Source organism: Heptranchias perlo, chromosome 7, assembly GCF_035084215.1.
Source record: "Heptranchias perlo isolate sHepPer1 chromosome 7, sHepPer1.hap1, whole genome shotgun sequence".
Taxonomy (NCBI): domain Eukaryota; kingdom Metazoa; phylum Chordata; class Chondrichthyes; order Hexanchiformes; family Hexanchidae; genus Heptranchias; species Heptranchias perlo.
In genome coordinates, this window is record NC_090331.1 from 22,332,234 (window position 1) to 22,346,549 (window position 14,316).

The window sequence follows — 14,316 nt, forward strand, 5'->3', positions numbered from 1 at the left end:
TGTTTTGAATCATACTTAACCTAAGATAACCTTCTTTATGGTTTGCAAAAGCATTTATTTCTGCGAATCAGGATGCGGGAGCTCCTCAATATGAGACTCTGATTATCCTCTGAAAGTAATCCCTTGGAGGCAACATAAAAGTGATTATGGCCTTACCTCATTGTGTCCTTTGCTGAACCATCTGATGAGTTGAGGTCCAACTTGCCCACCAGTCATTGAATGTGTTCCTCTAATGGCAAACCTGCTAGTATCAGGAGTGATAATGATGGTAGCTGACTGCTGGGGCACAGAAAAGTTAAGAATTAGGATTGCTTTCTTTCTGTGTTGTTTCTGTCTTCCTTACTCAGATCTTTTAAAACTGTGTTAGCAAATTCAAGAGAGAGCTGAATAGTTTTTAGAAATGAAGTAATTGAAAGAAATAAGAGATAAAGTATAGTATGGTGTTTTTTGATGGATCACAATGGTCTTGTATATTCCAATGCCCTCAAATCCTCCTTCTTTACTACCACAAAAAGCAAGATGTCAAGCCATATATACAATAGGGCACATTGTCTTTGGGCTACATCTAAGATTGTCCTTAGGATTAGCTTGTGCTTTTTAAAGGCCTGAATTACGGAAACACCAATCTGTGCTGATTGACTGTTGATAAAATGAGACTGTTATCAATTGTAATCAAAGGAGTTCCTCTGGGCTATTGTCAATGACTGACAAGTCTAGTGCTCATCAACAGACCTGAGAGGTTATTCTCGGGGTCTGTAATGAGCACTATATAAATTGGCATCTGACCCAATAAGCCATAGTAAGGATCCATGTGTATGGAGTCTGGAAATAATGGAGTGTGCTGCACAGACAGGAGGCCCTAATACAGTCCTATGAGGCTTTAAATTTGATAGGAAGAAGTGAACTCTGTATTGTGCTGTCTTGCTTAGCTAATAATAGGGCACCAGATGTACACAGTATTCATGTCAAAATCCTAAAAGTTACTCTAGGCTAGAGGTGGGAGACTATTATCTTGGATAACAGTACTAGGAACCACCGACTCACTTCGGAGCTGTTGTTCTGAGGCTGGTGAATAGGATTCTATTTGAAGTATATATACCCTCAGTGCTCCAGAGCACAATTGTTTGTTTCTATCTACAAGCAGGGGAATCCAAGTACTCCCAAAAACTAGAGGAATGCTACTGACTCTTAGGGTGGTTATTTGGGTTGTCACAGCATGTAAATGATGTTGTGGAGACCTGTGGAGTAATCAGAAAAGAACAGGACGGCTTTCACTGCTATGATGAATGTGTAGGACAGGTTAAGGCTTCATACGGAATTTGTAGCGCATTGTAAGATTGAGGGAAAACTCATTTACATTGTTCTCATATTAGGATCAAGTGTGCTCCATCCACTTTCTTGAACAATATGCTGATCAGTGAGATATGGTGGTGGGTTCTCCAAGTTCACTGCTCAACAGACGACCTCAAATGTATTGATTGGAGGATACAAGGGGCATCTGTTAATTCACATTGCTACCTAAGGGTCCTGGTGGATGATAACTTCAGCTCGTCACAGTCCTTTGGGACCACACTGAGCGGGGTGAAGGGCACTTTATTCTTTCTTCAATGATAGCAAAGGCCCAATGCAGCACAGGACAGGTGTCCAAACACTTCTTCATGGTTCAGAATTCCTAGGCATACAACAAAAGGGGTTCCTCTGGTCCACGTATGAGATCCGAAACCACGTTGAGCTGGATTAGTAACAAAATGAGGAAGTGGCTACAACCTAGTCCAGTTAAATTGCTAGTGGCTGCTACTTGGTTCACTCATAACCTGAGATGAAACTTTAATGCAGTACTAAGGGTGTGCTACATTGTTGGAGATGCCTTTCTTTGGTTGAAAAGTGAAACTAAGGCTCCATTTGCTATTATGATCATTCAAATAGATGTTAAAAACGCCACAGCAGTATTTAAAAAGGAAGGAGTTCTGACCAACATTTCTTCTTCAAATAACAGCACCAAAACAGATTAACTGGTCATTCACTTCATGCTTGTTCATCAGATCTTGCTATCTGCAAAATGGCTGCTGTATTTGCCTATATAGCAACATTCACTGCACTTCAAAGTAACTCGACATGAAGTTCTTCGAAATATTTAAGAAACATAAGGGGCCATATAAATGCAAGTCATTTTTTTCACACCAAACCCAAGCTCCTCTGCTTCACTATTTACTTCCTTACTGTCTCACTTTGATCCCCTCCATCAAGTCTTATTTGTCCCTCATCCTTCGTGATATACTGCAACCTGTCTGTATTAATCTCCTAAACTAACTGTAACTACTTCCTGCTGAATTCCTGTAATGCTTCCACCCCAGGTTTTTACTTCTCTTGAACAGGCCCATAGCCTCCATCAGCTGGAGCCTGCAGATTATCCACTGTGCCACGTACCAATGGCTCTCTTTGAGCAGTCACTTATGCCGTCTCATCCCATCTCCCAATGTTTACCCCACTATGCTTCCTCGTCCACATTGACCCTCCTAGAGTCTTCCAGTCTTCCTTCAACTTCCCTACACCAACCCCTTCCATATCGCCCTGTAAAATGTTCACTACAAAGACCATCGGCATCCAGTCTCATCCAGACGAGTGCATCAACATCCGAGGCTTAACAAAGCCACTTCACTTGGCTACAAATTCTACCATACCCTTCATCAAAACAGCCATGGAGGCAGTGTAGGACCTATCTACAGGTTGCACTTTGGTCCCTCCCCACACTCCTCCAGCATTCTCTCCATATTCAAATACCTCATTGTCTATCACCTTTTCCAACTCTCTCTCAAGAGCCTCAACATTTAACTAACCATTCTGGCTGTGTCCAAAGCTTGGTAACCTTAACCTGCACCTCCCTCATATTTTCCAATTTCTCCCAATGTCCTCTTCTTCTCTCTCAACCTCATCCTGCCTATAAACTTCCCCATCCAGTCACTTCACTACACTCACATTAGCACAAAGGTCTCAATTACCAACAGGGCCTTTGCCAACCACTTCCTCCTCTTACACCCCACCCCCCCCACCCCGTTCTTCCCTACCCCCACCACCCTTTGATTCTGCACCTTCAAATTGCCACACAATTGACCTCTAACTCCTAGCTCCCTTTCCTCTGGCCTGCTGTCTACATTGACATTAATGCCACCATCAACGTGCTCCACAACTACTTTACCTCCACTTTCAGCACCTCCAATGTCTCCAGATGGCCTGCTCTCCACCATTCTTCTTGTACAACAGCCATCTTCACTGACTCAGGTCTGTAAGGTGAAGATTAGATTGCATATTTTGTGACATCTTCCTGCCTGCCCACTGCCAGATCTGAACTGACTACCTCAAGCAGCACCAGCAACTCCATCTTTCTGGCCAAATCCTATTATTACTCCAGTCATCCTAGAGAGCAAGAATGATGGCAAAGTCCTCTTCCTCAGCCTCCTTTGCCCACACTCTACATCCTCAATCGCTGATATTTAATGTGAGAGGATGACGGATAACTTCATTTCCAAATGCCAGCTGTGCAGCTTTCCCTTGTATTTTGAGCAGGAGAATGGGATTAGACTAGGTGGCTCATGTGGAGCAAAACTGACAGACTTGATGAGCCAAATGGCCTCTTTCTATCATAGACTCTGGTCCTAAGAATAGAATGGGCTCCACAATTCTGAAAATTGGGTGATGTTGGTAGACAAAGTGTGTATGGTTCAAGCACTGAAAGGTCCATTCCAATTCTTGTAGATTCTGAAACTGGGTGGCAGGTTGACTGAAATCCTGCCTGAGATAGCAGAGGCTTTGACTGACCGAGAATTACAAAAACAAGGAAAAATGCTCAGAGTTGCAACATCAACACATTTGTTAATTAAAACGTGCCAAAAATTAAGTTACACTGTGTACAAAAAAATCTGCTAAAGAACAGATTAACATCTTAATTTACATACAAACTTAATCACTGAACAACTTCCTGTGTGTAGAATTAATAATAGGAACTAGTGCCAATGACAAAAGGAATGGAGAGGTGGTTAAGAACATGACATAGCAGAGGTGAGCAAGATCAAAGGTGACTACCATATGGCAACAGACACTTATTGACAACATCCATAGGGGTTTTAATTTTGGAGTATTAATGAATTGAATGAATGAGGAAAAAGTACAAATTTCCCTTTTAAATATCTCTCTCAAAGTGGCACCAAAGTAACTGGTGAGTCAAGACCACCAAAAAAGCAATCACAAAGGGTTACTGTTCTGAAGTGCTTACCTTTAACACACTGCCTTTAGAGTGTTATATTTTGGGAAATACTATGCTGCAGCGATAAGCGGAAAGGCTTTCAAAACAGTCTAGTTTTAATTATGAGTAACTTTTGCAATATCCAACTGAAGTTTTGATCTCTTTACTCACAGTGCTAACCTGTAGTGCTAAATTTGTAATCAAAACGTACTTTTTCTTTTCCAAGCGATAACGTTTTTGATTAAATCCTCAACTCAGCCAGTTCACAAGATAGTTTTTGATGTAAAGGTGCCGTCAGCCCATTTATTCTCATCCTTTCAGAATAACAACTCGACCAACTTCCCATTACAGCGTCTCGTTATTTCTGAAATGATTCCAGTGCCCTGGCCTCTATCACTTTTCCTCGCAATCTATTACAACTTTTGCCGACCCTTCTCGACATCCTAAATGTTCATTCAACAAGTTTGAACCAGTTTCCTGTTGGATGCACTAGGCAGCAGGACAAAAGTATTGGTTCTATCCACTTAACTTCTTTAAGTTCCTTTCCTAAATATCTCTTTTTAAGGATGGGGAAACCACACTTATCAAGTCATTTCTCATAGTTCCTCCATCAAACTTTGGGAATGTCTCGTTGCTCTGCACTGTCTTTTTGCCCTTTATGTCATGGAACTATATGCTGTATAGTGGCCTGAACATAGTGCAACTTCAACATGAGCTCCTGGGTATATGAGCTCAAGTGTTTGGAAATATAAACTAGCATCCTATTTCCTTTCTTTATTACCACCTCACATTGGTGAATGACAAGCAAATTAACACCCTCCTGGTTCCCATAACAAGTTCTATCCCACCCATGGAGTGCATATGCCTCCTATTTTTACTTCAAATATGCAGTAGCTAGAATTTGTCTGTTTGCGTCACTGATCAGCTAAGGTATTGGCTGCCTCCTCTAAGTTATCTTACCCAGCCCATTTCAACTGTGAATTTAAATAACATTCATTGAGACCACGTAACAGGAACAGGAGATGTCCCTGCATGGACTCTTGACTTGGAAAAGCTGATGATTATCAAGTATAACAACATACATTTGATGATGTGTAGGTTATTCATTATTGTTTGGTCAGACAAATTGAGTCAAACGTCAAGGTTGGGGTGGGAGGGGGAGTAATCTACCATGGATGAATCTAGTGAGAAAGCACTTTTGTGAAAGCTGCTGTTGTGAAAGTGAAGCCCAATTGTTTCTTCTCAGACAGAATCAACATTGTCAGTAGGTTGCAGTCGCAGCTCCTAGTGCCTACCTCGGAGTAATGTTGGTGGAGCATTATCCAAGGCCAAGAGAGGGTAATGGAAAAAAGGGCAAGTGGGAATAAGAAAATTTACTCAGGAATGTTAAACAGAAGTTACATGTAACCCAGTGTAATATGAGATTTGAGATGACATAATGGAACTGCATATTCACAAGTTGTTTAATAAAAATATTCCTTTCATACAGTGGCTGTTTAATTTTTTTTTAAAATTGGTATAATAGAAGAAAAATGAAACAAATGGAAGATCGTCCACACAGGAACTCTTGTTAAACATGGGAATTGGGTTATCATACCAGTGTTTCCATGGTTCGTGGGCGTTCAATCATTTGAGGTATTTATACATAATGTGTCCACATGATTAACATTAATGAAGCATTTCTGCTAGAATGGTTGTATTTTAGTTTTTGTTGGCCATCTTTTTAATTACATCCTGAAGATAGCAACACCAATATAAATCTAGTCATATGGGGCCTAACTCACAACGGTCAGACATACTAAGAAATGTAACACACAAATGTTGTTGCACTGCCCAAAAGGTAGCCTTTGTGTTAAAATCACTATATTAGACAGCCCGTATTTTTAATTAAAATGTCTATGAAGCTGTTTGTAACATAAAATTGAATTTATATTTTAATATCTAATTACGTTTTCAGTTCACACTAAATAAAATGAGCACTAATGAAAACCAGGATTGCCAACAATACAACTTTATATAGTGTGTGCTGTTGATGAATCATCCACTCCCATCCATCACTGCGTTGCTACAATCTGTACTTCAGTTCAATGACAGCTCCACAGAAGCTTTGACAAATTAGTCAATGTCCTTGGCTAACTCATCCATGTAGATCAGCACCAGGAAGGAAAACAATTAAGTTAAAATCCAATATTAGTTGGATATTGCTTTTCATTGTTCTTAGTTACAAGGTTCAAACAAGTAAATTAATGTGCATGACTTCTTCTACACTCGTTCTCGCCACCATGTCATCTACCGACTGTATAGAAAATGTGATAACCATCTACAATGTCAAAATGAAAGTAATAATACTAATCATGATAACTTTTTTTAAACTCGATTTGAAAAGAGGTTTAAAAATAGGCCTGATGTATTGCATTAGGATTCCTATTTAACCATGAACTCATAGTAGATACAGCACAGGAGGCGGCTATTCGGCCCATCATGCCTGTGCAGGCTCTTTGAAAGAGCTTTCCAATTAGTCTCGTTCCCCTGCTCTTTCTCCATAGCCTTGTAATTTTTTTCCCTTCAAGTATTTATCCAATTCCCTTTTGAAAGTTATTATTGAATCTGCTTCCACTACCCTTTCAGGCAGTGCATTCCAGATCATTACAACTCGCTGCGTAAAAAAGTTTCCTCATGTCGCCTCTGGCTCTTTCGCCAATCACCTTAAATCTGTTGGTAAAGAATGGCTCCACAAGCAGAAATTCAAGTATGAGTGACCAGTTTTTAATTGTAAAGTAGGTGCAACATTATTAAAAATGTTACAACACTGCACGACCTGTAATGCTCACAATATTTACAATTACTGTCCTTTACATGAAACCATAAAACCCTAAAGAGAATTTGCATGGACTGGAACAAACTACTCCTATCACCCACATAAATGCCATCAACCAATTAAAATCAAGTGCACAAAATACTTTACATATTCTACTAATGTAAAGTATACATGTGAGAAAATACAAATCAATTAGTTCAATGTCAAAACAAAGAGTAAAGTTGGTCATTACAAGACAGTTTGGGAGAGTAAAGCAAAGAAAGGCAAAATTAAATATAAAGCACACATCTTTGATGAATAAAACATTTGTTTTGACATAAAACAGCAGAAAAGCTGACTGATAAGAAAACACAGACAACAATACCATCAAAACATAACACATCAATTCAGAAAGGGAAAAAAAGTAAGGGGTAAAAGAAAGACTTCATTTTACATGGAGTTTGCATGTGGGACTGTCGTAGACCTCCATGTCATTGCACAAAGGACAGAATTCTAAACAGAATAGAAATGAACATTGGCGGTGTGAAGTGTCTGCCATAATCAAATTATCACATAACCATGCCTCATCTGCTGTTAAATACAAAAACAGCATCTTGCATATAAAAGCTTTAAGCGGCATTTTTATTTATCCTCTTTACACTGGTAGTCTCTTGTATGTGTACTCAATAGAAACCAAAGAATTTTGTACACTATTTTGTACAAGAAAAGATAAACTGTGCATTAAGTATGCTTGTACATGACAACTTTATACAGTATTTACAATTTGATATTACCATGAAATTTTGCATATCTATATACACAATGAAAATTCATCAGAAACATTTGGACTGTTCAGTTTTTGATATTCTTGATCATTTAGTACTGTAGAAAATGTCACTTTTTAGGCAAGCAGTAGATAAACTGTAACCATGATCTCACAAGGTTTCTGATGAGCTATCCAGCATATAATTTTTGCTCATTATTGAAGAAACACTGTACCACTGTTCATTAGCACCTTGTAGCATCGTGGATAATTAAGACTCTATATACACACAGTTCCACCCTATAACTCTATGTCAGTGATGAAGATATTGAACGTTATCTAGAGATTTTCCGCCTCTTGGCTTTTGGTGACTTGACTTGTCTTTCCTTCTGAGGTGTCTGGTGGACCTATAAAATGTAAAATTAGACTACAGATTAACCCATTGAAATGCAGTAAATTTCTTGAATGAGATTCAACAAAATAAGATACAAATCTGTACAGCATGACTATTGAACATGGAATTATTTTGGTGCCTAGATTACAGAAGTGACATTAGCACGTGCAGTATGACAATCAGAGTCTTTGGGTATCCTAACCCACTCTCAATAACAGCAGAAAACGCTGGATCAACAGTTTATTGCCAATCAATCTCAACTGAGGTGCAGTGTAGATCTAGGATGGTTGAACTGTCAAAAGTGTAGTCTCAAATCGTAGCCTTTTCCTACAGATTAATCAAATGAGAATAGACAACACATACCTGATTGAAGCACAGAATTACAATATTCTGCACCCAATAATTCCCCACTGTTTAGAATTCTTGATCGTAGTAAAATACTTGAGTACAAATTCCTGATCCAAGCATAAAACAGGTTTCTCAGATATTTTAATGCTTAACATAACATTGAACTATCACTTCAGATACATATTTTTAGCAGTCTATTCCCTTGTGTGTAATCTATATTAATGCTGAGTGTTCTGTTTTTTTTAAGATTAAATTGCTGAATGAATGTTTTCACGGAATGTGGAACAAAAAGTCTACACATTGGCTGTTTTTATCCAGTTTATCCTGATCCAAGCAGAACAGGTCTTGGAAATCTGACACTTACCAGGATTCAACCGTATATACAGGGTACTTCTAATATCTGTTTAATATTAAACAAACAAATAAAGTCACAAGTTGGCAGTGAGTGAAGCATAAATTATAAATTGAATATTTTTCCTATTTAGCACATACCTGGGTAATGATCTATTTATACCATTGTTCTAATTTCAATGGGCAGTAGAGCAATGTGCGTGAGTGCCGATGTTTTAGTTGCACATGGCACATTTCCAGAAGTTTAAACAGTCTGTTCCGTCAGCCCATTTTGTGGACTCCAGGTTATGGGAAAGGCATCACTGTAATCAGCCTGAAGCAAGGGAAAACATTGGCATGATGGACATAGCGCTTTGGGGTGTCCTGTGGTCATGAAAAGCGCTATAAATGCAAGTTCGTTCTTTTTTCTTTATAGACTTGGAGAAAAGCACCTGCTGAGATATATGTGAAGCAGAGAAACATGGACTGGGATAAAGGCGAAAAGACTTACATTTATATATTACCTGATCACATCTCTCAGAAACATCTCAAAGTAATGAATTACTTTGAAGTACAGTTGCTTATGTTGGTAATGGCAGCAATCATGTTGCAAACAGAAAAATCCTGCAAACTGCAATGAGAAGAATGACATGTTAACTTGTTTTTGGAGGTATTGATTGAATGAGGAATGTTGGCCATTCCACTGGGAGAACTTCCATGGTATCTTTTAATAAGCAAATGAACCACTGGAACAGCTGGATAAGGTCATGGTTTAACATCTCATCTGAAGAATTGCCCCTCCAATAATGTAACACTCTCTCAGTACTGCATCATGGTAGCAGTCTAGATTATGTGTTTAAATTGCGTTGGGGGTCAAACTAACAACTTTCTGACCCAGTGTGAGAATTCTACTAACTGAGCCAAGCAGACAATCCAAGCTGACAAAGATGTTTGTAACTGCTAACAAGGATCAATCCAATACACAAACAGCAGCTGTAAAACAGGTGAACTGCTACATGGACAGGGCCCGAGAAAAATGGCTTGTTATCCTTTAAGGCAGAGCGCTTTTAAAAAAAGTTACGTTTGTAATGTATTAAGGTAGCTTTAATGTTTCTGTTTGAGTCATTTTGGTGCCTTTTGGTTTTACAATGGTAGCTGTATGACCAATAATATTCAGATATATGCATGTGTAATTGGAGGAACTGAAGATTAGGTGTATTGCTTTTGGAACTGAAGAATTCTCAAGACACTCCAGTTATATTCCTACCAAAAATATATTTCAATAGTACCATAAACCTGTTGTTTGAAAATTGTTGGAATCACTTAAGTGTCTCCATCACATACGAACAGCTGAGCATACACAGAACGTAAATACCAAAGGCAAGAAAGGTTGCCTTTATGTATGTTAAAGCCCAATTGTCAAAGTAATGCAAATTGTCTGCAAATGCCGTAATTATTCCCGAGTACAAAATTTCCTTTGTAATGTTTGGTACTGTAGATGTAAGGTCTAGTAATCTTGAACATGAACTTCAATGAGTAAAGCTCAGGACATTAAGATGTTATGGCTCATGTGGCATGAAGAACATTAGCAACACACCATAACAACGCATGCCAGATTGCAACCACGGAAGTTGAGTACGCATTTTAAAATTTCAACTTAAAACATCTCAAAAATTTTCACTGTATAAATAGCATCTTCCATGGCCACCAATGTGATGCAATATACATCCAGTTTATGGATCAAACAGAGCACACTTTTGACTTTGTGTTCCATAGTCAGTTGCACTCACTGTATAATGTTTCACATCAGTAGCTGTGGTATTCTCCATTTATACTGAAACATTTCCAATGTTCCAATTCACTTACCATGTAACTGAATGGAATAAAACTCCCATTATGACATTACTGCTTGCACATAGTGAAAATCCAAGTGCTAATCTTTCATCGTTTAGCCCAGAAGGAGCAGCGGAACGTGCTTCACAAATCAATGGCAATCGTTGTCAGAGTCATAATGCACTTAATCTCTGTCTGCGCACTGAGTGAATCTCTTAATTATACTTCTTAAAAGCGTTCATTTCAGTTCAGCTACAGGAAAGCGTCTCAGGAGCAGGGTCTTTTTTTTCAAGGTAGGCAGCTCGATTCAGGTCAGGCTCACAACCTGAAGAAGCAGAGAACGCAGTAAGTTGAAATTCAACTACAATTCAGGAAACCGTCTCAGGATCGCAAACTATTTTATGAGTGTGTACAGTGTTAGTACACAGTCAGTTTCAGGATCACAACTTGCTGCTTTCTCAGTTTCAACAATTTGTCAGTCAATAAAACTCAGCCAGCTCCTGATACAGCGACATCTCTGAAACCCTGATATATTGAAATTTTGGCATTTACGAACAAAATTTCATAATATCCACATATTACTTATATAACTATAATTCTATAAATGTCTAATATATGAAGCAAATGTAGAGAATGGCATACAACCATGGAACACTTATTCAGAACATTCTTGGAATTAACTGAAAGATTAGTCGACAACTTTTAGATTTCAATGTAGCAATATCATTGACGTAGCACAAATAGGGTAAGACAATTTAATAAAAGGACATCTATTCTCTGGCAATGTAAATCCATAAATCGGGCACATTTTAAACTAATATATAAATTGATGATCCAAGACAACATCATAATGCAATGAAAGAGGATTAATGGTAAAAGGGTATTGGATGGATAGTTATAAAAATAGTAGTTAAAAATGCTCGACAACTAGTTTCAACTATGCGGAGTTCAATCCACTTAATTTCTTTTTTGCTCCCTGGTACCTCAATCTTGGTCCTTCATTTACACAAATTTACAGGGCAGGTAGGGGTATAGACTTCTCCACATCAATTTCCAGTATTGCTTTGTGATCCCTTCCCTAAGCACGTTAAGAATGGATTAATTCCACCTCAACTACAGCAAGAGGATTTGAACATAATCAAAGCAACAAACTGATGGGAACCCTGTACTCTTATTGGGCCATGCTCTACACAAATGGGGCAATTTTCTGATTTGATATATATAACACTTAAATTTCCAAACATTTTATCCAGTTCACACAAGGTCTCTTTAGCAGCTTCTAAATGCCTGTTTAATTTTCAGTTTCTTGGAGGGGGGGGGGGTTGAAATTTTCTGCTCATCTTGATGTATTTATGCTTGCATTATATTTTTAAGATTTTTCTGATCGCTTTCTTTAATCAACCTATTTTTAAAAATTACTCTTTCTGTAGTCCCCACTGGGCATTTGAACTTCTCCTAAAGTTTGTGGGCGAATCAAATATTTGATGGAAGTAAATGTGACAGTCTTCAGGAAACAAAACTGAAAAAGTGAGCAATACTCTTAAAATATCATGGGAGAAGTTTGTGTTGATTTAAAAAAGCTTTGGAAATATAATAAAAATTGAATTGTGATGGCAGGAAAAATACAGACACAGAAATGCCATTGTAATCTAAAAATGTATTAGAATCAAGCCTACAATTTGTCACTGAATTCAACAGAGATTTACTTTGAAGAGTCAATTTGAAAGTTTATACTATACTTAATTTTCTGTTCTTAAATATGATTAGTTGATTAAGAAATTTACCTGATTTAAAGTATAATTGGAGAGGATGTGTAAAAGACCTAATGTATAACAATTAAGTTATTGAATAATAAGGTGAAGGACAAACAACTATTGGACATCTTAGTGAATAGAATATTTCAGCAGGATTTTATTTTCAGAGATAACTGGACTCGACAGTAGTGCAAGTCTGCTAAAAGCTTTGTTTGTTTCAATTTTTAGAAAAACCTGAAACATAATTTAAGGTCAGCTCAAAAAAGAAACTTTAATTGATGAATACTAAAAGTACATCTAAATTAAAAGATGCTGACTCTACTAATCATCTCCACAGGTATTTAACTGTTGTCTCTAAGTATCTTCAGTTTAATTCACTAAATTAGATTATTCCTCTTAATTTAAAGTCACTTAATTCAAATTATCTGAGTGATTATTCTTTTTTTAGTACTAAATTTCCACTTTGCTGTTATTTGTTTTTTAATTCAAATTATTGGATAATTCAATTTTTTTAAACTGCAAAAATATCATTAAATTATAAGTTATACACCTTATTCACTGATATATTAAGTTATCCTGTAGACTTGTGCAGCTCTGCCTACAAAACTAAGTGCTTCATCAATGTACAGGCTGTAACTACAATTAAACAATTGATATAAATAACAGCATGCAGAGTAATTTCCCAACATACTCATTTATAAAAGGAACCTTGCATCTGAGAGCAAGTCGCTTACAAAATCCAGTTACTTTCCAGTCCAATCAAGCATTGTGTCACTCAGATTTTAAACCTGTGTACAAGGATGTGATGATGTGCACAGATGGGATTGTCAGAGGTCCAGATGGGATTGAGAGGGGTCAGGGCCTCTGATTATGTATCTTTTAATAAAAACTCCAGCTCATTACTAATGTACAAATCTCAAAATACTCATCACGAAATAAAACAATGTAGTGCACAGATGTGCACTTTTCCTTCTTCATATGGATCGGAAGTGGATGGTGGAGGAGGTAGGGGCAGCATCTGCAGATCTAAGGGGTACTAAAACTGAGTATATATGTTGCATTTGTGTTTCTAAATGTCCCAGTAAAGGAAGTAGTGTATGTTATAAATACTAGAAGATAATAAATATATTGTTTGGACTTTTAGTAAAGATGATCTCCACCCCCTCCCCACGGTCACTAATTCAAACTTATATCCTCTTGCCCTACTGGCCTGACTCTCAAAGCAGTATTATGCATTCACCTGATTTATACCATTTAGTACTTCCCATACTGCAATGAGGTAATCTTTTAATTATCTTTTTGTTTACATGTGGGCAGGGAATTAAATTTAAAAGTGCAGGTATATAAATTTCCCTTTTTATCAACTGTACGAACTGACTGACAGGGTATGAAAAGATGTAAAAGTAGAAACAAATTGTGGCACACCCCCTAGCAAATTTTAGTTATCGATAAATTAACTTTACTTTGGAAATGTAATCTTAAAGGAAGGGAAAACTGGTCAATGAACCCAACCATACGAAGGCTGAAAGCCGGGCATTTAGTAATCAAGTTAAGTATTTGATTGAAATTCAGTATCATAGATCTTTTGAAAAGTATCACAGGAGTAAAGTGACTTTAATTAGCTTCCTCTATCTTTTGATCATTCCTTATCCCCTTCTTTTAAAGATGGCAATCTATGCTGGTGTACTAGTCCACAAGTATTGATGTTCCCAAATGGCTAATATATAGAATGAGCCTGAACAGCAATCGACAGTGAGTTATTTGACTATAAGTCCATCACAGTTGAGCCTAATTCTCAGCACCCACGCATACTGAGATCCAGTAATAATCAATGGAGCAGATTTAATCCCCTCGAGC

At 37.6% G+C, this 14,316-nt stretch overlaps 1 protein-coding gene across 11 annotated transcripts in view; it reads right to left on the reverse strand.

Annotated features, from left to right (window-relative positions):
• Nucleotides 1-6,984: 6,984 nt before the first annotated feature.
• The window catches only part of mbd6 (methyl-CpG binding domain protein 6), a 195,997-nt gene continuing 188,665 nt past the window's right edge, over nucleotides 6,985-14,316 (reverse strand). For 2 of the 11 annotated variants that reach the window (XM_067987181.1, XM_067987180.1), the window contains 2 exons: nucleotides 9,397-9,503; nucleotides 6,985-8,207 (listed from right to left, as the gene is read on the reverse strand). In XM_067987181.1, coding sequence (XP_067843282.1) covers nucleotides 8,114-8,207; nucleotides 9,397-9,503 — 201 coding nt within the window. In that variant the 3' untranslated portion in view covers nucleotides 6,985-8,113. Of the gene's footprint in view, nucleotides 8,208-8,906; nucleotides 8,943-9,034; nucleotides 9,207-9,383; nucleotides 9,504-10,738; nucleotides 11,031-14,316 lie in introns of those variants that run through there. The other 9 variants (XR_010963391.1, XR_010963389.1, XM_067987184.1 and 6 more) reach the window with 7 other exon arrangements.